Genomic DNA, 25,443 nt, shown 5'->3' with positions numbered 1-25,443 from the left:
AAGGCTTTGGTCTGAACCCTTGCTTTGGATATGATGGTGTATTTTGTGCTAATGTCAAAATTGCATGAAAGGTTGTGAGAATGTTAAAATTACATGAAAGTCTGACTTGAAACATGTGCAAATGGGACTGCACACTCTCTGGGAAAGTTTATCATATTAATATATTCCTTCCCAAAATAACCCTCAGTCTGACAGCATTGCAGTGAGGATGGAAATGTGTGCAAATCCTTTGCAAAGCTGACTCACTGGGCTTCAGAGCAGGACTTTAATCATTGTTTCCATTTGTTTCCTGTGGATGAACAGCAACAGAAACAAGGGAGATCAATTCTGAAAGCAGAACTCCAGTGCTCCCAGAACTCCACCTGGGATGCCTGATTCATTGTTTTTAGTTTCTCCAATGGTGTAGAATCTTCCCAGTGAAACCCAAAAAGTCATCAGCTCTCAAGGGGAAAAAGAGACCAAATACAAGGAAGAATGGTAGGGTGATGAGGAGATTGGAGGGCATGTCCCTTGAAAAGTGTCAAAGGGGCTGGAGACATTTAGCCTGGACAAGAGAAGGCCAGAGAAAGCATGAGAGCCACTTTCCTCCATGCCATGCTTTAACTTGGTGCAGAGCACCAGGACGGATTAGGGGAAGACACAGATAATTCTACTTCAATTTGAATTTGGAAAGTGCTTTTCATTAAGCCCTAGTAGACCAGAGAACCTATGGAAATAATGGCTTTCTCCACAGACCCTTCCAATAAATCTTCAGCCTTACTGGGCCTATAAGCCAAGATCATGACTTGTTTCCACATCCCTCACCCTCCTCGTGTCCATCCATTCCTGCGTACCCAGCTTGAATTCCTTGGCTCATCCCTTTAAACATTTATATGCCCATCCACCCCCTTTCATTACATATGCCTGGCAAAAACTCAGCTGGTTAAATCTCTGTCTACCGGGCATCTACAAAGCTCAGGTAGGCTGTAGAAAAATATATGACTGTGTTGTCCTGTCTCACCTGAAATTCATGACCACCAACCTCAGGAAGCTTTAAGGCTCCCCTGCACTGAGTCTACATATTCCCAGTCCATCCAGCACCCTTCTCTCCTAGACGACTATTTCATATGTTTTCTCTCTCTCTTTAAATCCCCTATTTATCATTCTCAGCTGATGACCATGCTTTCTTTTTCACTGAGAATACAGAGGCAATCCCAAGAGACCCTTCCCACATGCCCTCTGCTTGCATTTCTGCACCTGCATCTGTGCCCAGACACCTGCCTTCCCTTGTTTTCCAACCCTGGTGCAAACCATGTCCTCTCTCACCTGGGCTATTGCAAAGTTCTCCCAACCAGGCTCTGAGATCACCTGATAACAGCACACCCTTTCAAATGCAAGTCAGATCAGTTCTTAAAAAGTTCCAGTGACTTCCCATTTTGCTCAGAGGAAGAGTCTCAACCCTGGCCCGCAAAGTCCTCAGGATCTGACTCCAAATATCCCATGTAGCTTCCTATGATTGTCTCTACACTGACCTCCACTCTCATCTTCAAAGAAGCGGAGCCTCCTCTTCCTGCCCCTGGGCCTTTGCACCTGCTGCCTCCTCTGCTTGGAGAGCTATTTCCCAGGGTTGAGCATGGCTCACTCCCTTGCTTCCTTCAGTGCTCCCTGCACAAGTCACCATTTTAGAGAATCTTTTGAACAAAGTGGTGAGCTCTTCGCCCTCCCCAGTATCTTCTGACCTCTTTGGGCTGCTCTATTTTCTGCATTGGTACTTGTCACAGGCCAAATGGCACAGTCCACATACTTGTCACTTGGCTGTGCTCCCTGCTTGGCTGCGTGCTTCAGGAGGACAGGGACTTTGGCAGCTTTGCTCATGCCTGAGTACTTGGCATATAGAAAGCACTCAACAGATATGTGGTGAGTAAATAAATGGATGAGGGAACGGAAAGCGTGCAAGCATACAAGGATGCTCAGATGCAAGCCAGGATGGCCACATTGGGGAGTTGTGGTAGAAAAATTCAAGCATCGAGCATTCTCCACCCATCCTTCCATTTATCCAACCAACGTCTACTGCTTGCCTGCTGCACACAAGCTGCTGTGTTGGGAGCTAGGGGCCATAAATACACATGGTTCTTATGTCGAAGAGCTCCCTTATCAGGGAAGAGACAGGAACATAATGAGTACAACCCAAAATGCCAAGTGATGTAACACAGGGAACCGAAAGTCCTGTGTGAGCTCAGAGAAGGCCAGTATTTGGTTCTGGTAGATGTGTGCTAGGCAGTGGGGGACGGGGGTGAAGATTTCTTATGATTTCTATCCCTGCTTTCCAGGCTCATGCATCTGTAATACCAAAGGGGTTGTGTCCATAATAAAACAAATCGGTGATGCAGGGACAGCTTGTACCATTGAAGCCTCATGTTTTGGACGTGTTGATGCTTTGTTTTACACTCTGGAACCCTGCCTTCCCGAAGTCTTCTGGTCTTATCTATCATGCTCAGGCTTTCTCCTTATGTCCCATGATGAACCCAAGTTTCCTTCTTCCACAGTTCTTGCCATTCTCACTATGCTAGTCAAGTCTTCTAAGGCTGGGAGAAGCAGGGTTGAGGATCAGGTTTCCCGGCTGGCTGGTATCTACTTATCCCCTCAGGGATTTCCCCAGCTCAATGAATGCTGGCTTCTAAAGGCTCAGGGTTGACTCTTCTCCAGAAGATTGACATTGGCTCCGAAGGTGGATCTCCCTCTCCCAGGATTGCCTGCAGCGAGTGACAGATGAGTGGTAGGGGCGGGTGTAGCCCCCTTACTTCAAGTTGGTTGACTCTGTGTTGTGATTACGCCCCAGAGTTCCCCCAGATGAGGCTAAACTTGACCGGGGAGTGCAGCCTTGCCTGGCTCCTTCCCCTGTTGCTTTCTGCTTTCCTCACCTTAAAGATTACTCCTGAAGAGCCCTGCCTCCACAAGCCATGTGCGCATCCCAACCCGTCTCAGGCTCTGCTTCTGGGCAATTGACTTTCTGAGACAATTCCAGCCTGAAAGTCATGGACTGAACTGTGTTCCTGTCCCCTGGTTGAGAACCCTTGAATGCATGTAACCTCGCTCAGGCCAAGGAGATTCATGTCTGGGACTTTAATTACAATGATTGGAAGGAGAATTTCCACCAAACTGGGGCCACCTTGCACCTCCACAGGAGAGACTGCCTGACAATGAAACCAACACAAAGCAAGCTAAGTTCAGAGGTGGAGAAAGAGACAGATTTGGATGTTTTTAAGGCTCGCCTGTTAAAGCCCTAACCCCTAATGTGACTGCATTTGGGGACAGGGCCTTTAAAGAGGCAATTAAGCTAAAATGAGGTCATAAGGAAGCTGCCCTAATGTGGGATGACTGGTGTCCTTGTAAGAAGAGGAAGAGACACCAGGGATGCACACACATACGGAGCACACAGCGAGGCAGCAGCCATCTGCAAGCCAAGCAGAGAGGCCTCGGGAGGAAAACACCTGCCGACACTTTGATCTTGGCCTTCCAGCCTCCAGAACTGTGAGAAAATGAATGTCTATTGTTGAAGCCACTCCATCTGTGTATTCTGACACGGCAGCCTGGGCTAACCAATGCAGGCTTGCCACATGCACTGCAGGCTCCTCCAGCAGGCACCTAGAGAGACACAGTTATTTTCTACTACTATAAAATAAAGATGCCTTTTAGAGGGTTGAAGTAGAAAAAGATGAGGGGAAAAATCGTTCTTGAGAACCTGCTGTTTCCCTGGAGTGATGTTTGGGATGCCTGTTATTGGTGCTTGCCCAACCTCTATCCTTCCTCTGGGAGGAGTTCCTCGAATTTCCACCAAGAAACCTTCCTGCCTGTCTCCACCTAACCATGGCTTCAGGAAACAGAGGGAAGTGGATGGATTTAAGATATATTTTGAGAGTAGAATAGGCAGGACTTCCTGGGTGATTGGCTCCAGGTTTGAGAACAGAGGGTGCTGCAGAAAGTGAAAGAAGAACACAGAAGACTCCCAGGTTCCAGACGTAAGCAAATGGTCTGATGGAAGGAAATGAGGTGAGGAGGGGAGACACCCTCTGCTTGCGAGGTATTTATCTTCTTTCTGTTTTCTCTTTCTTTCTGGCTTCACAACTGTCTTACTGATAGCATGGAGTGAGGATAGAATATATTATCAACAGCTACAGCTATTTATATTGATGATGAAGTTTCCAGACCTCAATGCACAAGATACTGATCCACATCATGCACTGACTCATTCAACAAACATGTGCTGAGTACTGGGCCCTGAGCTAGACACAGAGATACACGGAACATAACCCTGGATCTCAAAGATCTTCCATCCACTGGAGCTGATAATGCATTGTGTCATTTAAGGATGCTCTTGGCTGCAAGTAACAGGAAACCTCAACTCAAAATAGCTGAACAATGAGGACACTTACAGAAATGCAAATTTACAGGAGTGGTGAGCTTCAAGGATGGCCGATCTGGTGGCTCAGAATGGCCAAGAATCCAGGTGCCACCTGGTTGCTTCACTCTGCTTTCCATAGTTTTGACCTCATCCTATGACAGCATGTGCTCACAACTGTAGGATGGCTCCTGGTAGCAGTTTCGGCCACATGATTTTCTATTCATGCATGGCTGGAAAGAGTAACCTTGGCCTCTCATAGATCTCTTGGTGCTAAGAGGAACTTTCCCAGAAGCTTCTAACAAACTTCTCTTTATGTCCTACTGGGCATAGTTGGGGCACAGATCCCTTACTAAACCAGTGTGGAATGGGACCCATCAGGCTGTACCTCTGCCCCTGAATTCCTTTCCTTTATCTGCTCCTCCCTACCTGAGTGAATGGGACCACCATTCTCCAGTTGTTCAGCCAAAAACCACGAAGTCATTCTTAACTCTTGCCCTTGATCCAATCTCTTCAACTAATCCACCCTCACTCATCCCTGACTGTTAGGGTTGAATTGTATCTAACCCTACAGCTCCAGATTTATATACTAAAGTCCTAACTCCCTGTACCTCAGAATGGGTCCTTATTTGAAATAGGGTCATTGCATGTATAATTAATTAAGATGAAGTCATACTGGAGTAAGGCCCACCCTACTCCACTATGACTGGTGTCCTTTATAGAAAGAGGACACAAAGACAGACACTGGTACACAGTGAATTTTGTTCCCCTCCAAACTTCATATGTTGAAGTCCTAACCCCTAGTACCTCAGAATGTGACCTTATTTGGAGAGTGTTTACAAAGCAAATAACATTAAAATGAGGTCATTAGAGTGGGCCCTAATCCAACGTGACTGGTACCCTGATAAAAAGGGGAAATGTGGAGATAGACAGGCACAGGAGGAAGATGATGTAAAGAGACATGGGGAGAAGATGGCCATCTGTGAGCCAGAGAGGGGGGCTGGCACTAAGCCTTCCTTCAAAGCCCTCAGAAGGAACCCACTCTGCCAACACCTTGATCTTGGACTTCTGGCCTCTAGAGCTATGGAATAACACATTTCTGTTCTTTCAGTCACTCAGTCCGTGGTACTTTGTTACAGCAGCTCTAGAAAACTAATATATTGCCTGGCTTCAAAAAGGCTTCTCACCACTTCCACCATTCCACCACTCAACTGGTCCAAACTGCCATCCCCTCACTGGGGCTACCAGGACACCGATTCCTGAGCCCTCATTAGGGTGCTACCAGCAGCCTTCAGAATGACCACTGTGTTCTCTCTCAGTGGCTGGACATTTACCTGACATTGACCACTTAGTCAATGTCAAGGCTTTATGTCCTCTATTAGACATTTATCTGCCTTTTACGCTCCCTAGCATCAGAAGCCCTCTTCCCAACTGGAAGACTTTGCTGCCTTAGAATCCTGAGTGAGAAACAGAGGACACATCACTACAGAAGCTAAACATGCCAGACATTCGCTCTCCCAGCATCCCCTGCAGCTGGAAGTGGACATGTGACACCAGACACCAGAACTTTGACCAAGGTGCTAGTGGGGCTAAGACATGGGGCTGAGAAGGGTTCTCCAGCAGCAGAGGGAGCTCTGGTGGGATTGGGTTTGGGGGCAGCAATGTCCTGTGCCAGCGGTGCAGTCAACAGCAGTGGTGGCTGCAGAGAAGCCCATAGGACCAGCTCTGGAAATGATTTAGGGTAGTATCTCCAGCTACAGAGCTTTCAAGCCAGGCTCTCCAGCCCTCCCACTGATCCTGTGAGCTACCCACTCTTTTCAAAAACTTTTTTGGCTTTAATCAGATTAAGTTGATGTTGTTCCTTACAACTATGGAAATACAGAAACTCTAGCAAAGCACATAAATAATCTCACTTCACCCTCATGACAGCCCTAGTGGTAAAAGCCCTCATATACAAACAAGGGGCCTGAGAGTTATATAACCTGCCCACGGTCACAGCTTATATGCGCTGGAGAGGCTTTTGTGCTGGAGCTACCAAACTTCAGGGCACAAATGCAACTGCTCCACAAACTGAACTCCTGAACTTATGATTAAGATGTGAAAGTTAAGCAGATAAACCTAATGGTGTATTTATTGATTTAAGAGTAAATATTGGCTGGGCGCAGTGGCTCATACCTGTAATTCCAGCACTTTGGGAGGCCAAGGCGGGCAGATCCCCTGAGGTTAGGAGTTTGAGACCAGCCTGGCCAACATGGTAAAACCCCATCTCTACTAAAAATACAAAAATTAGCTGAGTATGGTGGCACACATCTGTAGTCCCAGCTACTCAGGAGGCTGAGGCTGGGGAATTGCTTGAACCCTGGAGGCAGAGGTTGCAGGGAGCCGAGATTGCGCCACTGAACTCCAGCCTGGGTGACTGAGCGAGACTCCATCTAAAAAAAGAAAAAAAAAAGTAAATATCAACTATATCAACTAAGCCTTTGCTATGGACTGGATACTCTGTCAGACCCCAGTGAATACAGCAGCAACTACTCCTAAGGAGTACAGAATCTAATGGGAGAAACAGTGATGATTGCTAAGCGCAAGGATTAGAGGGGCCATAGCAAGACAGGGGGTAGAGGCTGCCCTAAGAACTACTGCAAGTACCTACAGAGTAAAGACCCTTCAGAGAAGCTGGCATATGTAATGAGTATCCAGGACTTCACAGACACCCCTCCTGCCACCTGATGGAACAGGAGACCTCTGCATGTGCAAGGTCATTCTTGCACATGAACTTGCTCCCTATGGCACTCTTTGACTAATTCAAGCAATTGCAGCTGTCTTGCAAGGAGTCTGGCTAATATCCACCCTGGAAGGCCTCAGTAATGACTGGTTTCCTGGAAATAATGTAAGGAAGCGAAAAGGATGCTGATTGGGAGGAAATTTTCTCTTTTCCTTTGTGTTGGCACTGCACTCAGGAGCCTGGTGGGAAAAGAAAGGGTTTTCAGCTCACCCACTGCCAAGCATTGCTTTGGGAGTCTGCGGAAGTTTCTTACTGTGACGTTGAGAAATGGCTGACAGAAGCCTCTACAGACTCTGGAGGGACTGGGAGATTTGCCACGTAGCCTGGGTCCCCTGCAGGAACACTTTTCTCAAATGTTCCCCGAAAGTTGTTTGTAAGCCAATGCTTTTGGCAACTGAATGTTTGTCTTCCAGGTCTGAATTCAGCAATAGCCCAAGTGAAAGGCCTTGTTACCACAAGGCTGAAGCCCGTGATGAAGTTTGCTTAGAGAATTCACTGCACAAACATTCCCCAAGCTTGAGATTTGTGAACCTCCCATATGTGAACACATGACTGGTGATGCATGATACAGAATGGGTGCTTAAATAAGAATTTGTTTTGAGTTTCTGCTGTGTGGCAGTAACCATATAATAATAAAACAGGTAACCCACACATCATAGTTACAATATGCAGTGTACTATTCTAAGAACTGGAGGCATACTGACTTACTTCCTGGACACACTGCCAGGCCACCTTACCGAGTCCCTTGCATCTAGGTGGGGCCATATGACTACTTCTCAAGCAAGGAGTGTGAGTATAAGGGACATGTATCACCTCCACCAAGATATTTTGAGTCTGTTTGCCTGCTCCACGCTTGCTCCTGTCAGCTGGCCAGCCACAGAGGAACCAGCAGAGGACTCCAAAGTCCTAGAGAATGGTGGAACCACTTCACTTAAGGAACCTGGATCCCTGAATGGCTTCATGGAGCAGAGTGTTCCTGCTCATCTCCTTCAAATGAGGTGATATAAATGAAAACTTTCATTGTGTTAAGCCACTGAGATACAGGGGCTTGTTTATTATAGCAGCAAGTTTACCCTGCTGACATAATCAACCCAACTACAGAGCCCATGCCATCACAATTGCACTGTGACCTGAGGCTTCAAGAAGGAGGAGAGATTTAGGCCAAGTCATGAAGGCTTGGAGATATAAGCCTTTACCTAGAGCTTTCCTTTTATGTGTTGGGAGAACTTGCTCCTGTTTGAAGAAAACATTCTGCAATAAAAATTTGCTTTAAGACCACTGTGGTAGGTAACCTCTAGGCCTGCTTTGGGACATCTCACTCATTCGTATCTCACTTGGGATTCCTTGTATTACTTTTTCATTCAGCCAACAACCACGAGGCACATTCTTGTATCTTTCTGTCTGACTTCACAGGTCTGCTTCCTCACTACCAGGGGCCCAGCTTCCCATCCTGTCTTTTAGATACAAATTATGCTGTTTCTTGCCTTCAAGGAGTTCAAGATCTAGTGGAAACAGTAGCCAAGTAAACATACAATTATAACATGGAGTAAAAATGCCATGATAGTAGGAAGCCAAGAAAGGCTGTGGAATCCAAGTCAAGCAAGCAAGAAGGGCAGATGGAGTGGGCTCAGGTGGAGGATGACAGACAGAGTGAACGGAATTATTGAAGGTGCAGAAACTGGAGACCACAGGTTGCCACAGAGGAGCTGTAAAAGACACAGTGGGTTGAAAGGTGGCCCAGTAGACGGTAGGAGGCTGCCTGTACCTGGCTTTGCCTGCCAGCCTCAGGAGTCTACACAAAATTCTGTGGGCACTGGGGAGCCACTGGAGGGTTTTAGCATGGAATTGACAGCTCTAATTTGTGGTTAAGACGGTTCTTCATAGGTGCAGTGTGAAGGCCATTTCAGGGATTAGACTAGAGGCTGCTAGGCCTGTTAGGAAGCTCCTGCAATTGATATGAGATGATGAGTCTGACCAAAATTGTTATGAGTTGATGCAGAAGTACTGATGTTACGGCTAGTACTAACTAGAGCCTAAACCGCAAACAATTGAATAAGAGGCTACATGATTAAAACAAAGGAGGCTTAACAAAGAGCCAAGAGTTATGGGTTTAACACTTGCTTGCACCACTGAGTCTTTCTGTGATCTTGGGTGATCTTCAGCAATCTGTGTGCCTCTCTGGCAGTGCTGTCAATGTTAAGGGTCCTTAGAATTGGCTTTATTCCATTCTCAGCTCTGCCACATCTTTGCTGGGTGACCTTGAGTAAGTTACTTAACCTCTCTGTGCCTCAGGTTCCTCATCTGTTTAATTGTTGCCCTCCTTAAAGAGTTATTGTGAAGATTTAATGAGAGAATGAAGATACAGCACAGAGCTGGGTCGATATGAAGTATATAATAAAAACTGGAAGTTGGGGTGGTTACTGATAGTGTTGTTGATATTACTATTTCTGTACTTGTAAAATAAGGGGACTAGACTCATTTATTTGTCAGATTCAAGAATCCATGAATCACTTACCATTATCTCCCAGGCCAGGAACCTGGGGGTCAAGCTTCTGGACATAAAATTGAACTCTGCAATTCCCAGCCAAGAAGACTGGCTTAGAGCATCTCCAAATAATAAAAGAAATTGCCAGACAATAGGAGGCAAATTATCTCATAGCCTATTTAACAATACTAATGTGTCTTACTGATTCACACAGAGCCTCTTGTGAACTCACTTGGAATTATTCTCAGGAGTGCTATAAAAGTACACGGAAGTAGAACACTTGGTGGCTGGGCCAGAGTACACACACCATTGCATAAGAGAGGAAGTCATGCCACAATGCCTTAGGGTTTTATAAAGACAGTCTGCACCACTGAACACACTGGCACAGGGAAGAATGCAGTCCAGAAGTGCTTAAAAAAGTGCCCATTGCTGAATCAGGCCCTCTGAAGTTAGGGCCACACAAGAACAAAATTCCACAATCCCAGCAGTGCTACCTAACGTCGCCTGGCTCCCCGAGGTAAGGCCTCCTGTGTAGAAAAGAGCTGGCACAGCAGGCCTGAGACTTCTCTTCCTAGAAAAATCTGCTGCAGGGTAAGCCCTGGGCTTGCATCTGAGAATCTGGATGTTGGAAGGGTTGCCACCGTTCCCAGATCTGGTAAGAGTGACTCAACGTACCTAAACTGTGCAAGCAGTGTGGTTTATGCTGTCTCGGTGTGGTTTATATCTGCTTTCTTTCTGGAAATCTGGAATTTTCTGCTTGCCAAGCAGAGAGTGCCTAGATGACCACCCCCAGTAAAAACCCTGGACTCCGAGTCTCTAATGAGTTTCCTTGTTAGACAAATTTCACATGAGTTGTCACAACTTGTTGCTGTGGGGATGAAGTGCATCTCGCGAGGCTCTGCTGGAGGAATTCTTTGGAGCTTGCCCCTGGTTTCCTCTGGACTTCACCCCTGCACCTTTTGCTCTGCTGACTTAGCATTGTGTGCCATCACTGTGAGCAGTCATAGCTGTGAGTACTTCCGCATTCTTGTGCCAACGCCTGTGACTCACGCCAGGGAATTATCCTACCTGAAGGGGGTGTTCGGAGCCCTCAGTACACCTCCCTTGCCCTAAGGAAAACACTCAGCTCCCATTTTGGCTTGACTTGATCATTAGGTTTGCAGGTTTGTGGTGTTTTTTCCTCCTCCCCAAGTGATTCTCCCAGAGGAGCCTGGCTGACTCACTGGGAAAGAGGCTCCTGTGCGTCTAGACACCTGAGACGATTTTGTCCCCACTGCTAGCTTTCAGAATGAAATGAAAGAAACGATGAAAGAGGAGACATCAGTTACAAGCAACAGCCAGGCAAGTAAGGCTTTCAGAGCCTCCTGGGTTTCCCCTCATCCACCTTTGCAGTGAGGGGGCAGCCAAATGCTTGGGTTTAATTAGGAGAAACATAAAGAAAGTAAGTTTCATTGTCTGTTTGGCCCCAGGCAGAAGCAGAGAAGTGAATGCACTCCCAATATCGTTCTTATTCAATCACAATCCTGCGCCTTCCTCCTGCTGGAACATTCTTCTGAGAGGTTGCATAGCTGTGTTTACAGGGGACAGCGCATTGACACAGACTTGAGATGATATTTTGCTCTCCTTTTTGCATATCCTCCTGTTGGCCAAAATGAAAAGGGCAAACTGTTTTCATTACCAGTCAAATCACTTCTGGTTGCTTGAGGTAGCAGGGGCCCCGTCTGCAACATCAATTCTGGAATAACTCATTTATAGAACGGGAATAAGAACCCCTAGCTTGTAGAGGAGGCCGCCAGAAGGATGAAATGAGGTGTGTGAAGTCCCGAGCATGATGTCAGCATATAGCAGGTCCTCAATAAATTTCAGGGTCTTCCCCTGTGGGTCAGAAATAGGGTGCTTCTAGTTTCACTTGTCTGGTTTGTTCACACCAGCTGTGCCACTCCAACATGCCCCTCCAAGTTTCCCCACCTCCCATCTTGCTGGATCAGCTATCCCCAGCTTTCTGGCTGCAGAAACCACTGCCCCCACCGCACTAAGCTGAGCTTCCTTGAGATTTGATGGGACCGAGGTCCTTTCCCCTCAATAAAGGCATTTTTCTTGGAGAAACTTTATGAAATGAGAAAATTCTATATCAAAGAGGCAAGCTGTCCAGCTCTAATCGCTGGCACCTCCAGGGCATAGTGCAGGGGGAGTTGGCACCCACAGCCTGGGACACCTGGACACCAATGCCCCAGGCTGGAAAAGGTTCCTAGGCCCTCATCAGTCAGCAGCTGTGCTGGCTCTGATCAAACCAAACCGAACCAAACAATGACTCACAGCTCCCAATTTAAACAATGCAGCAGTGTCTCATATTAGAGAAAAATTGGAAACAGCCTCAGAGGCCCACATTAAGAGGACAGGACATCACAGGAGGCAGCTCCACACTGCTGTTCAACATCCTGGTGATGGAGGACTTTCAATAGCATAGAAAGGTGCTTACAAATAAATAGTAAGCCAAAAAAGAGAGTATTGAACAGTATATATGGATGATCCTCGGAACAAGAACGGATTCAGATGAAACATTAAAAGCGGCCTCTGGATGGAGTCTGGGTTTTGACTGTGTTCAGGCCCAAGTGTACCGGCTATGGGCAGCCTTGGGCCAGTCACTCAATCTCTCCCTTATTTGTAAAATGGGGTTATTAGCATAATATCTGCCATGTGGGACTGGTATACAAATGAGAGAGATCATCTCTCACTCACAGAAGAATGTTTGTGTGCGTAACCTCATTATCACATTTCTGTGCTTTTTTTTTTTTTTTCTAATGGAAGTCTGTTGCTTTTACAGTTACTGAGATAAAGTGAGACAAAAGCAAGAGGTAAAAATGAAAAGAGCGGGGGTTGAGGGGATGAAACTCTGGGATACGGAGATACCCATTTTGTAGACATAATTGCCCGTTGCTTCTGCAGTGACAAAATGCACAGGCTCCTCCTGTAATCTCAGCCCTCTTCCACCAAAGTCTTGAGCCTGCTATGCCTCCCCCTCACCCCAACCAGAACTTATGTCATTTGACACAGTCTCTGCTCAACATTCCCTCCTGCTTTCCTTGAGAACGGGTCTCAGGTCACATCAGAGGCACCTGCCACGGGACATGCTTCTTTCTCTAAGAGCGCCTGGGTTCCCAGAGCAGCCTGCTAAGATGGCATTGTGGGGTGGGATCAATTGAAAGCACAGAACTTGCTTCAGGGTTCTCTCTCTGTTGGTTCACTTGAATCTTCTTTGCTCAGGTTCTAACATCTGCCGCTAATTGGGCGACTCTACCCTTATAGAGAGAAATGTTGATTTTGCTTTTTATTATCATTTGTTTATCTGCCTTTAGGGAAGGAGCAGAGAGAGGAAAATAATAGAATATACCATTTATGCTGGGAAATGTATGAGGAGTCAAGTTAATTGCTCTACAGAAACCCTGGGCTTGAATACTAACACCATGGGGGGATGAGCGTCTGTGTCTCCCCTCCCAAGAAGACAAAACATTGCCAACTCAAAAACCACTGGAAAGGTGCATAATTTCTTATCAAAGCCAAGCCATTCAGTATTATTTGCGTGGCTGCCAGTGCTGTTTCAACTAAGTCCTAATTTATATTGGATGGTGTGGGGCCAGTGAGTTAGACTCCTAAAGTTAAGTTCTCATTAATTCTTTCTCACCCTTTCCTTCCCTCACTCACTAATTCATTTAATAAACATTTTTTGAGTATTTTATGTTTATAACATGCATTTGTGTAATGTACATCTTATATATCCAGTAGACAATTGTATAATAAAGTTTGACTGGTTCTTAGGAGGTAGCCTGTGAATTCTTGAGACTTCTTGAGTTATTCATGGCAGACCTCTCAGAACTCCCTTGATAGTGTATGTTAACAAGATACACTAGCAGGTATCAGATACACTATACAGGATAGGGGTGGGCCATGCCAGAAAGACCAGCCATGTGATACAGGGTTGGGGCTTTGAGCCGAGTGACATCAGCCCTACCTCCAGCGAAGAGAGGAGGACCAAAGATTGAGTCCAACCTTATGGCCAATGATTTGATCAATCACATCTACATGATGAAACCCCAATAAAAACTTGGAACATTGAAGCCTGGGTGACCTTTCCTGGTAGACAGCAGTCTGTGGGTGGAGAGAGAGCACCAAAGCTGGAATCCTTCCAGATCTTGCCCTGTGATCTCGTCTTGTGGCTTATTCTGATTTGTATCCTTTTTGCTATAATAAAGCTGTAATTCTAAGCGTAGCACTTCCTGAGTTCTGTGAGTCATTTGAGCAAATTATCAAACCGGAAGGGGTAGTGAGAACCCCCAAATGTGTTACCATATGTTCAGGGAACCCCTGAGCCTGTCGCTGGTGTCTGAAGTGAGGCCAGTCTTGTGAACAACTATGCTCTTAACCTGTGAAGTTTGGCCTAAATGGCTAGTTAGCATCAGGAGTCATGGCAAAGCCGTGTGCAAGGTACTTTAATAGACGCCAGGGAAACAAATGAAGAGTATTGTTTTGGGTGACACTTTGATCTGTACAATCCTAACTTTCGCTAAGCCTCCAAGCATTTTCCCCAAGCTGCAGGCCAGGAACTGCACAACCAGGCACCAAGTTCATTCTCTATCCTTGTGATTAGCCCTGAACTGTCCCTCCCACCTCACCTTCTGTTCCCCCAACCACGGCATTCCCTGTTTGCTTTCTAATTTTTATTTTCACTCATGCCTCCTATTCAACACACTCATTATCTCAACTTTGGTGCTTTTCCCTTGGTGACTTTTCTTAATGTCCATCCCCAAGTGGTCATTCTGCCTAGGCTACCTGTTCTCTTGGGCTCATTGCAATGTGGGTTCCTCCTACAGTCATGGGAAGTGCATGAGTCCTGGGTCAGGAATCCATCCAGGTCCACCACCTCAATAGTTGCTTCTCATGGATCAGCTACTCTTGAACCCCACACCCCTTGACTTGTTTTTTGTCTTGGTTGGGCCCTTTCGGACTGAAGTCTGGGCTCCATATTGTCCGCCCTGCCACAGACCTTGCATTTCTTTTTTTTTTTTTTTGAGACAGAGTCTCGCTCTGTCGCCCAGGCTGGAGTGCAGCGGCCGGATCTCAGCTCACTGCAAGCTCCACCTCCCGGGTTTACGCCATTCTCCTGCCTCAGCCTCCCAAGTAGCTGGGACTACAAGCGCCCGCCACCTCGCCCGGCTAGTTTTTTGTATTTTTTAGTAGAGACAGGGTTTCACCGTGTTAGCCAGGATGGTCTCGATCTCCTGACCTCGTGATCCGCCCGTCTCGGCCTCCCAAAGTGCTGGGATTACAGGCTTGAGCCACCGCGCCTGGCCAGACCTTGCATTTCTTTAGAACACTGCTTCCATAATCTTCCTGTGGGCTCTGTGGACAACACCCATGAGCAAGAGGAGCTTTGATGCTTTGCCCAGGCACTGGGTTTGCCCAGGCACCATCATCATGCTTTGCCCAGGCACCATCATCCCACCCAGGCCTGTATCAGCCCTGTCTGCCCATTTCAGTCCCTAGAGAATGGCCCTTGGGGCTCAGAAGCCCCCACTCCAGTCTGTGGGTCTCCATCCAGCCCTCAACAATCTCTCAGGTGGATTCAGACACTGGGTGCTCACACGTACCAAGAGGACGTCTTTCAGCACAACTCTGGCAATCATCCCAGATGACTCTAGCAGTATAATGAAGTAGGTTCCAGGCACTGCAACATTTTCCTACCAAAGGTCAAGGATTACAATGGTATAAATCTGAAGCCATTTGCAAGGATTCAGATGAGCACATTTGCATGCATGACTGTCTGAAAATTCAGGCTGCATTTGATTGGTATGCAAATTATCCCTGAATTTGGCAGTCTTTTATAATAACTTCAGGATGTTTTAGACAGACAGGTAGGTAGATGGATAGACAGAAAGATACAACTATGCCAATTAGAGCTAGTCACCAGAAACAGAAAGGACAAAGCCTAGACAATCAGCAATACATGAACAAAAGAAAGGAGATTAGAAAGCAAATATCTTCAGGAAGACTTAGGTGCTCCCATTTAGATGCTATGCAGCACAGGCTGTGGATTAATTATTCAGCCAGCCAGCCCTCTGCCCAGAGGTACTAATGACACAAGGAATCTACAAGAGCCTCCTCCCTTTCCTAAAACTTCTAGCACAGGGGTTAGCCAACAATTGGCCAGCAAGTGAAATCCTAGACCACCATCTACTTTGTAAACAAAATTTTATTGGCACAGACCCTGGCCCATTCATTTACATATCATCTATAACTGCTTTATCTCTACATAGCAGAGTTCAGTAGTTGCAACACAGGCCATATGGCCAACAAAGCAAAAACCATGCACTATCTGGACCTCCACAGAACATTTGCGGGAGCTTCACAGAACGTTTGCCGACTCACAGAATGCAGCAGATCAGCCTAGTGGAACAGAAAGAAGGGATACTCGGGAATTAGACAGATCAGGGTCCAAGTCCCCATCTGTGAACATGGTAGAGGTGGTCCTAGAATTTTTCCATAGGACAGACTCACAGCTGGCAATTCGTTTGAGAGTGAAGAGACCTAAGGACTTGCCTTGGACTCACTTTAAATTTAAATTTGTCCATTTGCTCATTTAGCAAATATTCTTTATGAATGCTTACCATGTGTCAGACATTGTTCTAGGTGCTGACACTGCAGACGCAAGGACCTTTCTAAAGTGAAGGGAAGGATGGACAAGAAGTAAAGGAATATATCATATCTCAGCTAGTGTTAAATACCACGAGGAGAAATAAATTCAGTGAGGGCTAAAGTGTGATGGAGGGGCGCCACTTTGGATAGGTTGGTCAGGGAAGACATTTCTGAAGAGGGAATGTCTGAGCAGAGGCCAGAAGTAACCAAAGGAAAGTGCACAGGCAAATCAGAGGAAGAGCATTGCAGCCAGCAGGAGCAGCATGCACAAAGGCCCTGAGGTTCCAGTGTGCAGTGTGTTTGAGGGGAAGCAAGTGGGGAGAAGGTTGTGTAAATGGAGAAGAGGGAATGAGCGGGGAAATGATGATGACAGAGTGGTCACAAGGCCCCAGGTACCATGTAGGTCACCACAGTCTGGCTTGCTTTCTAGATATAGCAGGTTTTGAGCAGAGGGACAATACCTTCTTCCTTCATTTGTCAAGGATCCCTTTGGCCTTTGGGTGGAGAATAAACTGCAGGAACCAGAGTGGAAACAGAGAAACCAGTTAGGGTTTAGTCTAGAGAGTGAACAGAGCCTAGCTACTGTGGTGTTCATCATGGTGATCAATGCACCAGCACAGCACAGATAACCCTGAGTTTCAACAGCTAAGGACAATAAGAACCTCTTGCCAGTTCATGCGAAGTCCAGTGTGCATTTAACGGTTCTCTGCCATCGGGGAAAGAAAGAACTGAATATCCTGAGGGTTGCTGCCAAAAACCAGGCCTCATGCGGCCTATCAGCACCTCTGTTCACATCCCACCCACCAAGCTGGCCAAGGACCCTTGCAGCTGTATGAGGCGCAGGTGGTGTTCTCTTCCAAATGGGGCACGAAAAGTAGTCAGATCCTGGGGATTCTTGGAAAGTCGGGTGGCCAGGAGGCACATCCAGGTGATCGTGTTGAGGAGAGGTCAGTGGGAATTTTTAGGAAGTGTCCCATCCCTGAAACTTGGATGCATTGGATCAGTTTCCTCGCCTTTAAAAGGGGGTTAGTGATGGCTCCCTTGCAATATTGTAACAAAGATCCAATGTGTGCACAATTCTGAACCTCAGCCAAGTGCAGAGCTAGTGCCCAGAGGTGAGTTATTTTTGATTTCAGCATTACAGGAAGTTTCCAAATATCTGAGGAGAGAGGAGCACCGAGACTTTTTAAGGTTGAGGCTGCCACGGCAGCTACTGCATGGATTGTTCTAATGGTGCAAGCTGCCTCCCCCGAAGGTAAATGCCCATGGCCTGCAGTCTGTGCCCCGATCACCTGGGCCCCCAGTTATCCAACAGCTGGAGAGGCGAAGCTGGCTGGGCCGGCGACTTGCGAGACTGGGCCAGTGCTAAAGACAGCATCCCTTCCCATGGGGCGGCATCCACACACCACCCCCTGGTGGCAGCCTTTGTTCATCATCTCCGCGAGCAGACACCCACCCAGCACCCAAAGCAGCACTAATATCTGCACCTCTTCCATTCCAAGGGTTTCTTTCTTCTTCTCAAGAGCCCAACACCCCAGGTGAAGCCTAGCTCTCACACTGCAAACCCCCACCAAGCTTGGGTCCTTCCAGCCTGCGTTAGATCCCATTCCTTAGAGTCTCTGCTTTGTTCCTGGTCTCCCTGGTCCTGGCGCTGCCTCACTCACCCACTCCTATGTGCACTGCCAGGGGAAGAGAGAATTCGAGGTGATCACTGGACGCTGGGCTGAGCTCCTCCAGCATCACGTCTCCTTTAATTTCACAGCGACCTCACAAGGGGCTCGACACCAGCCCTCCACAGAGGCACCCACGTGGGGAGCTGGGATTTTGTGCAGGCCTGCTCAGCTCACACTCCGGGTGGTCTCCACCTCGGGAGGGCCTCCCAGGGTGAGCCTTGGCCCTCAGCCTGCTCATAGCCTGGGTGGTGCCAGATCATGCTCCTGTTCTGGCCTCCACAACCTTTCTGGTCTGGCCTCAGCTCCCCTTTCCAGCCTCTACCTCTCCAGCCCCTTAGGCCTCACATCCAGTTACCCTCAGGTCTTCACCATTCCCAGAAAGCCTTGAGCTTTCTCTTTCAAGCCCCAGAGAGGCCCCACTGACCTTCCCAGATAGAATAAAGTCCTTCAGCTGTCCTGTGGCTCCATGCAGCCTGCCTCACTGTCTGGTATTTATTAAGACTCTGTCACTGCTGCTGGTCTGGGGGCACCTCGAGGACATGGACGTATGTCGTATTCATCTTTCTACCCCAGACACAACAAGGTCAACACCCAGGGAAGGGCGCTGAAGGATTGCCTGAAGAGTTGTCCCTCTCTTCTCACAAAGCAGCATGAGTAAACATAAAACATCAGGACCTTTAGGCAGAGCAGAGAAGAGGTTACATGACTGCAAACCCCACAGGGAGGGGAAGAGTTTGGAGAGTGATTCTACCTAATAATGAAGCCGTATTTGGTTTCTCAGTTGGATCAGGTCCTTTATGAGGATTGCTCTACGAGATCCCTGAGGGAGGGAGGGGTCGGGACAGGATTCAGACAATCACAGGTTCCTACCTGTAACACGATGGCAGCATCATCCACCTTGTCCTTCAGCCCCTAGGTTGTTGCAGTGAAACCTTGCCCTGTCTTTTGGTTGGTAGATGGACAGGTAAGCAGCCCTGGACTTGCTGTGGCTCCTTGCATCTCCCCTTGTTCCTCTTTGCCTTCATTGATCATGCCAAACTCCCCCACAGCTGGACTGCTGGTGCCTGCCATTAGTGGTCAGGGCAGGAAGGAGGGGTGGAGCGCATGGCATAGGTCTTGGATTCAGACAGACCTGGGTTTGAATTCCAGCACTGCCCCCTCCTGGCTGTGTGATCCTGGGCAAGTTGCTTAAACTCTGAGCCTCTGTTTCTTTGTTCATGAAATGAAGGTAACATCAATAATTAATTACCTTGAGCCGAATTGTGTCCCCTCCAAAAATGTTGCATGACATTTTTGTTGCAAGGACGGGGCGCGTTGAAGCCCTAACCCTGATGTGATGGTATTTGGAGATGAGGCCTTTGGGAGGTTACTGGGGTTAGCGGAGGTCTGGGGGTGGCCTCATGGTGGGATGAGTGTCTTGCTCCCTTGCACTTTTCCTCCCTCTGCTGTGTACAGACAGTGAGAAAGAGGCCATCCGCAAGCCGGAAGGATGGTCCTCACCAGACAACGAATCCACTGGCACTTTGATTTTGGATTTCCAGGTTGGAGAAGTATAGGAAAATAAATGTCTATTTCTGAAGACCCCAGGCTGTGCTATTTTGTTACAGCCAAAGACACTGACGTCTCAGTATTTCTGAGAATGGAATGCGCCTGGCACGCAGTACATTTTGGCAGAGTTGATGAGCTGGTGATCACAGTCTCTGCTCCTCTTCAAAGACAGATGGCACATGCTGGGAAGTAGCTGCCCAACTGGGGATGACACTTCCCAGCCCCTGGATCTGGGCAGATGGCTCAGTCCTGGACTCAAGGCCTTCTCGGGGTGCTTGCTCTGGGCTCCGATAAAGGATGCATGACAAGCCATGGTCTCGAGGTTTAAAGGACATCAGGCTAAAAAGTGCCTCGTGATGTCTCAAGACCGAACACCTTGCTGTTCATGCTGGCCACAGAGGCAGAGCTCTGATATCCTGAACAAGAAGTCCCGTGGCCTAACACTGGCTGGCACAGAAAGGATCTGTTTTAAAAATGACTGAAGATGTGTCTGATGCCTGGGAAACCAGAAGCCCACCCAGGGCCAAACTCTGGCTCCACTTGCTATGTGACTGTGGGCAAGTCAGTGAACAGCGTGCCTCACTTTCCTCATCTGTAAAATGGGGATAATGATGACCCATACCTCACAGGGCTGTCATGAGGGTGCACTGAGCTGATTAATGCGTCAAAACTGCATAGAGGAGGGTCCGCACCTCATGCGGGCTTTTTCCATCTGTGCTGTTACTGATGCTGCCATAATATATGTTATTCATCTTAAGAAACGTAAAGGCCACCCTGGCTGTGTAGGTCTTCAGAAATCCCCTCCTCTCCCGAAATGGAGGAAGGGCACGTTAAATCCTCTTTGTCTGGCTTACCATGGTCTTTCCCATTAAATACCTCTAAACTCTGGCCCTTCCTGTCCTTCTCACTGACACCAAAGTTACTTTTCTAAAAAACAGTGAGCATATTAAATAAGTAAATAAATAAGGGGGCACGTGTTCTCAGGATCTCCTGAGGCTGTGTCATGGTTAAAGAAAAGCAAATTTTAATGTAAAAAACTGTGAGTTGTAAACCCCCACCCCCATGAATCTGCCATGGCTCCCCAGTGCCCAAGACTACAATCCTGATCCTCAGCCTGAGATCTTAGGCCCTCTTCTTTTGACTTCATCCTGCTTTTCCACCTGTTCTTTCATCCCAGCTCCCCATTCCCCCAGGTACTGGCACATCACACGCTACTAACTTCCTACTATGCCACCATGTGGGCACAGCCGGGCCTTTGTGTGTGTGCTTCAGCTCCCTACCTCCCTGGGACACCTGTGGAAATCCTACACATCCCTCATGGCTCAGCTCAAATACCACCTCCTCCAGGTTGTCTTCCCTGATCCCCAGAATTGGACACATCATAAACTCTCAACAATGCTTGCTGAATGAATAAGTGAGTAACAGGATTGCTCCTTCCTCATGTTCCCACAGTCAGTGCTTGAAGCCATATCATTCTATCCCAGGTGCAAGTTTCACATATCTCTGCTCCACAAGCCATGAGTGCAAAGGATCTCCCCCCTCTCACCTGGATGTTTTCATGAACTTTCAAGATGAAGCAAGAGTCCAAATTCCTAGCCCTCTTTCAAAGACAAATATGGGCAAGTCAGATCCCCATCTTGAGATGATGCCACAATGACAAAATCAAAGATCACCGACTGTTGCCAGTGCTTGCTGAAGCCATCTAGGACCCCTGGTTTTCAACCTGTTTTTAGCAACAGAACTGAACAATGTCAAATAATTAACAAACTTTTTCAACATAGAACTGATCTGCGCAAATAGTCCTTAGATCCCTGAGGCACCTCTGCAAAATTCCAGGGCTCCTGGGAACCTTTGAGGCTCAAGGGCCCAGGCTTCCCCTGTGTTTTATACACAAGGATGCTGGACTCCCAAGCAAGGAAATGCCTGGAAGGCACTCAGGGCTGTCCTCCGCCTGCTTCCTGTCTGCCCCCAAAACAGCCTGTGCTCCAAGAACCTGGAGCTCCCTACATTTCCTCAGATGTGTCCTACAACCCTGGCCCCATCCATCACTCTACCTTCCAAACTTGGTCAGGCATCACTTCCTGCAGGAAAGCTTCCCTTAACCCTCCATCCTGCCCTTACCCGTTGGTGATGGTAGGTCAAAACCAAAGCCAGCACCCACAGGATAGCACCTAACCCTTACAGCCTAGGCAGGTGGGACCCAACCTTTAACTGCAAACTAGAGGCAAAATGTGAAGAGGGCCTGGTAGAATTGCACCTGGATCTGATTTCAGAGTAAAACACAAGCCAAAGATGGGTCTTATCCAGCAGATACCTGAGTGGCCTCTGGTTGTAATTTAAAGTCAACAACAATAGGCCGGGTGCAGTGACAAGCCTATAATCCCAGCACTTTGGGAGGCCAAGGTGGGCAGATCGCTTGAGGCCAGGAGTTCCAGACCAGACTGGCCAACATGGCAAAACACCATCTCTACAAATACAAAAATTAGCCGGGTATAGTGGTGCAGGCCTGTAGCCCCAGTTACTCAGGAGGCTGAGGCCGGAGAATCACTTGAACCCGAGAGGCGGAGGTTGCAGTGAGCCAAGATCGCAATACTGGACTCCAGCCTGGTGACAGGGTGAGACTCCATCTCAAAGACAGACAGATAGATAGATAGATAGATAGATAGATAGATAGATATCAACAACAACAAAACAAATCAAGAAAATGTCCAAGTTTCCAGGCATAAGGCCCCTCCTGCTCCCTTTCCCGGCATTAGAGGCCAGAGGACAGCTCCCCACCCCACCCCGGGACTTCCGAAGACCCCTCTCATCTAGTCTCCCAACGTTCTCTCAGGACACCCACCCTCCAGCCGCAAGAATTGTCATTCCCCCGCCCCCTGTCCCGTGTCATCATTGTCTGTTTCTGTGCCTCCCCCCCGAACGGGGGCTGATCTGTGTCCCTGCGGTGTCCCGCACGAGACCCGGCGCTGGAGCCCAGGGCCCTTGCGCACCCGAAGGTTTCCGCGGGGCCGCAGTGCCCTCTGCCGGGCCTTGGCGCGCACTCACCGGGGCGGGGGCGTTCACCACTCACAGGTTGTAGCCGTAGAGGAAGGAGGAGCCGAAGGCGCCCGCGAGGGAGGCCAGGAGGAGTGAGCAAGACCAGTCCTGGCGGGAGAGGAAATCACGTCAGAGCCGGCACCAGGCGCGCAGCCAGGTCCAAGGGAAGACCTGGAACGTTCCCTCAGCTGCGGGAGGCCTTCCGGGGGAGAAGTCCTTGTCCTTGGCTGGGATGGAGACAGAGAAGAGACGCAAGTTGGGGGCCTGCAGACAGGGTTCCTGTCGACGTCCGCGTGCGCAGGCCGGGCGCCCTCAGGTTTAGCAGCCACGCCCTTGCCTTCCTTCCGGGTTGCGTGAGGATCCCTGAAACGCAGACCTGAAACGCGGTTTTCAGCAGGTGCTCTGAGCAGCTCCACATGATCCTTTTAGCGAATTTGGCGAGTGTCCGACCCGGACAGAAAAATGCAAAGCCAGACTCCAAGCGCTATCAGCCAGGCGTGATTCTAAGCACTTTCTGAGCATTGTCTCTGAGTCTTTAGATCAGTGCTGTTATATCCTGTATTACAGGTGAGGAAAGAGGGGCACGGAGCGTGGCTGGTGCTATCTGTGATGGGGACTGAAGTCCAGGTGGCCTGGCTTCAGTGCCTCTATAGTCACCACTGCACTGTCCCCTGCTGACTCGTCACCTGAGTGCAGTGTCCAGGGGCCTGAGATTGCTGACAACCACACAGATGTGCACACACACACACATGCACATACTGTTCTAGGCTGAGGTGTCAAACTACAGGAGCTGGTCCAAGCCTCGGGACAAGGGCGTGCAGACATAGAGATGGAAGGTTTGGCACAGAGAACAGTGTGTCTGCCTTGGTGTTGTCCTGTCCTGCAGCTCCATCTAAAGACAGCCACCACCAGGACAGGGCCATAGGGCAGAAACACCTGGATCCCTGGCAAAGACTGACAAACTGGCACAAGCGAGGGCAGGAGGGACGGCCATCCTCAGCTGGTGAGGGAATATAGGCCAAGTGGACAGGGACCAGGTGCTCCAGAATGCACTTTCTTTGCCATCATTTGACATATTTGTGAGTGTGTGTGTTTTGTAGGCGCCAGGCCCTGACAACACTGTGGGGATGCAGCAGTGAAGAAGACAGATGGGTCCACTGTTCAGGGACCTGAATCAGTCAAATCCCATCTGGAAGGGAATGTGGTTCTCTGATGGCCACTTCCCTGCTCTGCCCATCTCATTTGTGCTACCAGCCACAAGATAGAGCTTTGGGGCTTTGAGCCAAGTGATATCAGCTTTACCTCCAGGGACAGCCCCATCCGCTGTAGGAGCCTGATCAAGTGACTTGACTTTTCTGGGGCTCAGCTTACCCATCTGTGAAATGGGATCTCAATAGCAGCCCTGGCCACATATGTTGTTGACGAGCTGCTGCAGAGGAGGCGCTCCATAGAGGCTGCTGATCACATGCGGGGGCAAGAGGGAGCATTTATAAGCCTTGGGGATGGGTGCTGCCGAGTGAAATATAGGACCAGAATATTTTTCTACAGTGAGAGGAGCTTGAGCTGAATGGGGATCCCCAATGGAACAGAATCACATTTCAGATGAAACGCCTGTTGTCTATCATTCTTTCTCTTTAAACCTATACTCTGAGTCTCGGCACAGATACCACTTCTTCTGAGCCCCTGGACTTGTGCTGAGCATCGTTTCTGTGCCCTGTGCCTTCTTTGCTCCCAGCCCCGATGACCTTAGAGGACACAGACTCCTCCCTTATCTGCACCCCATCAGATTGGGAGCACCTGGTGTGAAGTACCCCTGCCAGAGGCTGGTGAAGGGCAGGTGGGGGCCGTCTCCTGCCTCAGCTGTGCTCCCCGGAGCCCTCTGCCTGTGTGGCCCGCCTGTGCCCTCCACCCACTTCCCACTCACTGCAGGGGCAGAGGGCGCCCACTGACCGACGGTGCTGCTGCCCATGCTGTGCCCCAGGGAGGGTAAGAAGAGGGACCCCACCATACAAGCATGGAGCAGGGCAGTCTGCCACCACAGCCTCGTTCCATGTACACACCCAGCCTACCAGAGACGCTGTTGCCCCAGTCAGCTGGGGCTTGGAGAGAGTATGCCAAAGTCACACAGATGGAGAAGTGCAACTCAAACTGGGGCCTCCCTGCCTCAAAGCCCCAGATCCCCCAGCCACACGCTGCTAGGGTGGGGCTGAGCACTGTCCCATGGCTGCCACCCAGGCCTGCCCTACCCACAGCCCTCCAGCCATGCAGAAAAGGTGTCTGTATTTACCTTTCTTCTCCTCCCACCTGGCACCCCGCTCCTCAGGTGGTCACACTCCAGCAGTGCCCTCCCTGGCCCTGGAGGCCCAGCATGGCTGGTGTCATCTGTGAGGGGAACTAGGCCCAGTTCCTTGGAATTCATATTTTTTTCCTTGCCACAGGTCTCGGTGACCCAGCTGATGGCTTGGTCCAGGGACCCCAGACTCTGCCAAGGCATCTCCGTGGATGAGGAGGCAGAGTCCACTTGAAGGAGGGCGGGAGTTCCCGACAGGAAGTGTGGCAATTTGATCATGCCTGAACAGGAAACGGGCAACATTTTTTCCCTGCTCCTAAGTTATTACAACAACGAAACAGTCCAAAAAGGGAAATCTGTCCTCTCCAGGATTACCACCCAGGGGTGGATTTTTTTTTTTTTTCTTAGCATCTTTTATTTTCTCTCTTAACAAAGCCTGGAGCAGGGTGACCGCCATTAACCTAGGATACCTCCCTAATGCTTGAAACAGAATGGAGAGGTGGCTGAATTTGACTCAGAAGCCTGGATACAGCTCTGCCCCTGACTCCTCCATTTTTTTTT

The 25,443-nt window shown here is 48.7% G+C and overlaps 1 protein-coding gene across 1 annotated transcript in view; it reads right to left on the bottom strand.

The window, feature by feature from the left end:
* Positions 1–25,161, bottom strand: part of SLC2A9 (solute carrier family 2 member 9) — a 183,988-nt gene extending 158,827 nt beyond the window's left edge. Inside the window, 2 exon segments of the mRNA XM_017871794.1 lie at positions 22,627–22,700; positions 24,880–25,161. Coding sequence (XP_017727283.1) covers positions 22,627–22,700; positions 24,880–25,161 — 356 coding nt within the window.
* Between the last annotated feature and the right edge of the window lie 282 nt (positions 25,162–25,443).

Source organism: Rhinopithecus bieti, unplaced genomic scaffold (assembly GCF_001698545.2).
Source record: "Rhinopithecus bieti isolate Rb0 unplaced genomic scaffold, ASM169854v2 scaffold_865, whole genome shotgun sequence".
Classification (NCBI taxonomy): Eukaryota; Metazoa; Chordata; class Mammalia; order Primates; family Cercopithecidae; genus Rhinopithecus; species Rhinopithecus bieti.
Note: the sequence above shows the minus strand (reverse complement) of the source record. Positions and strands in the feature narration are given on the sequence as shown.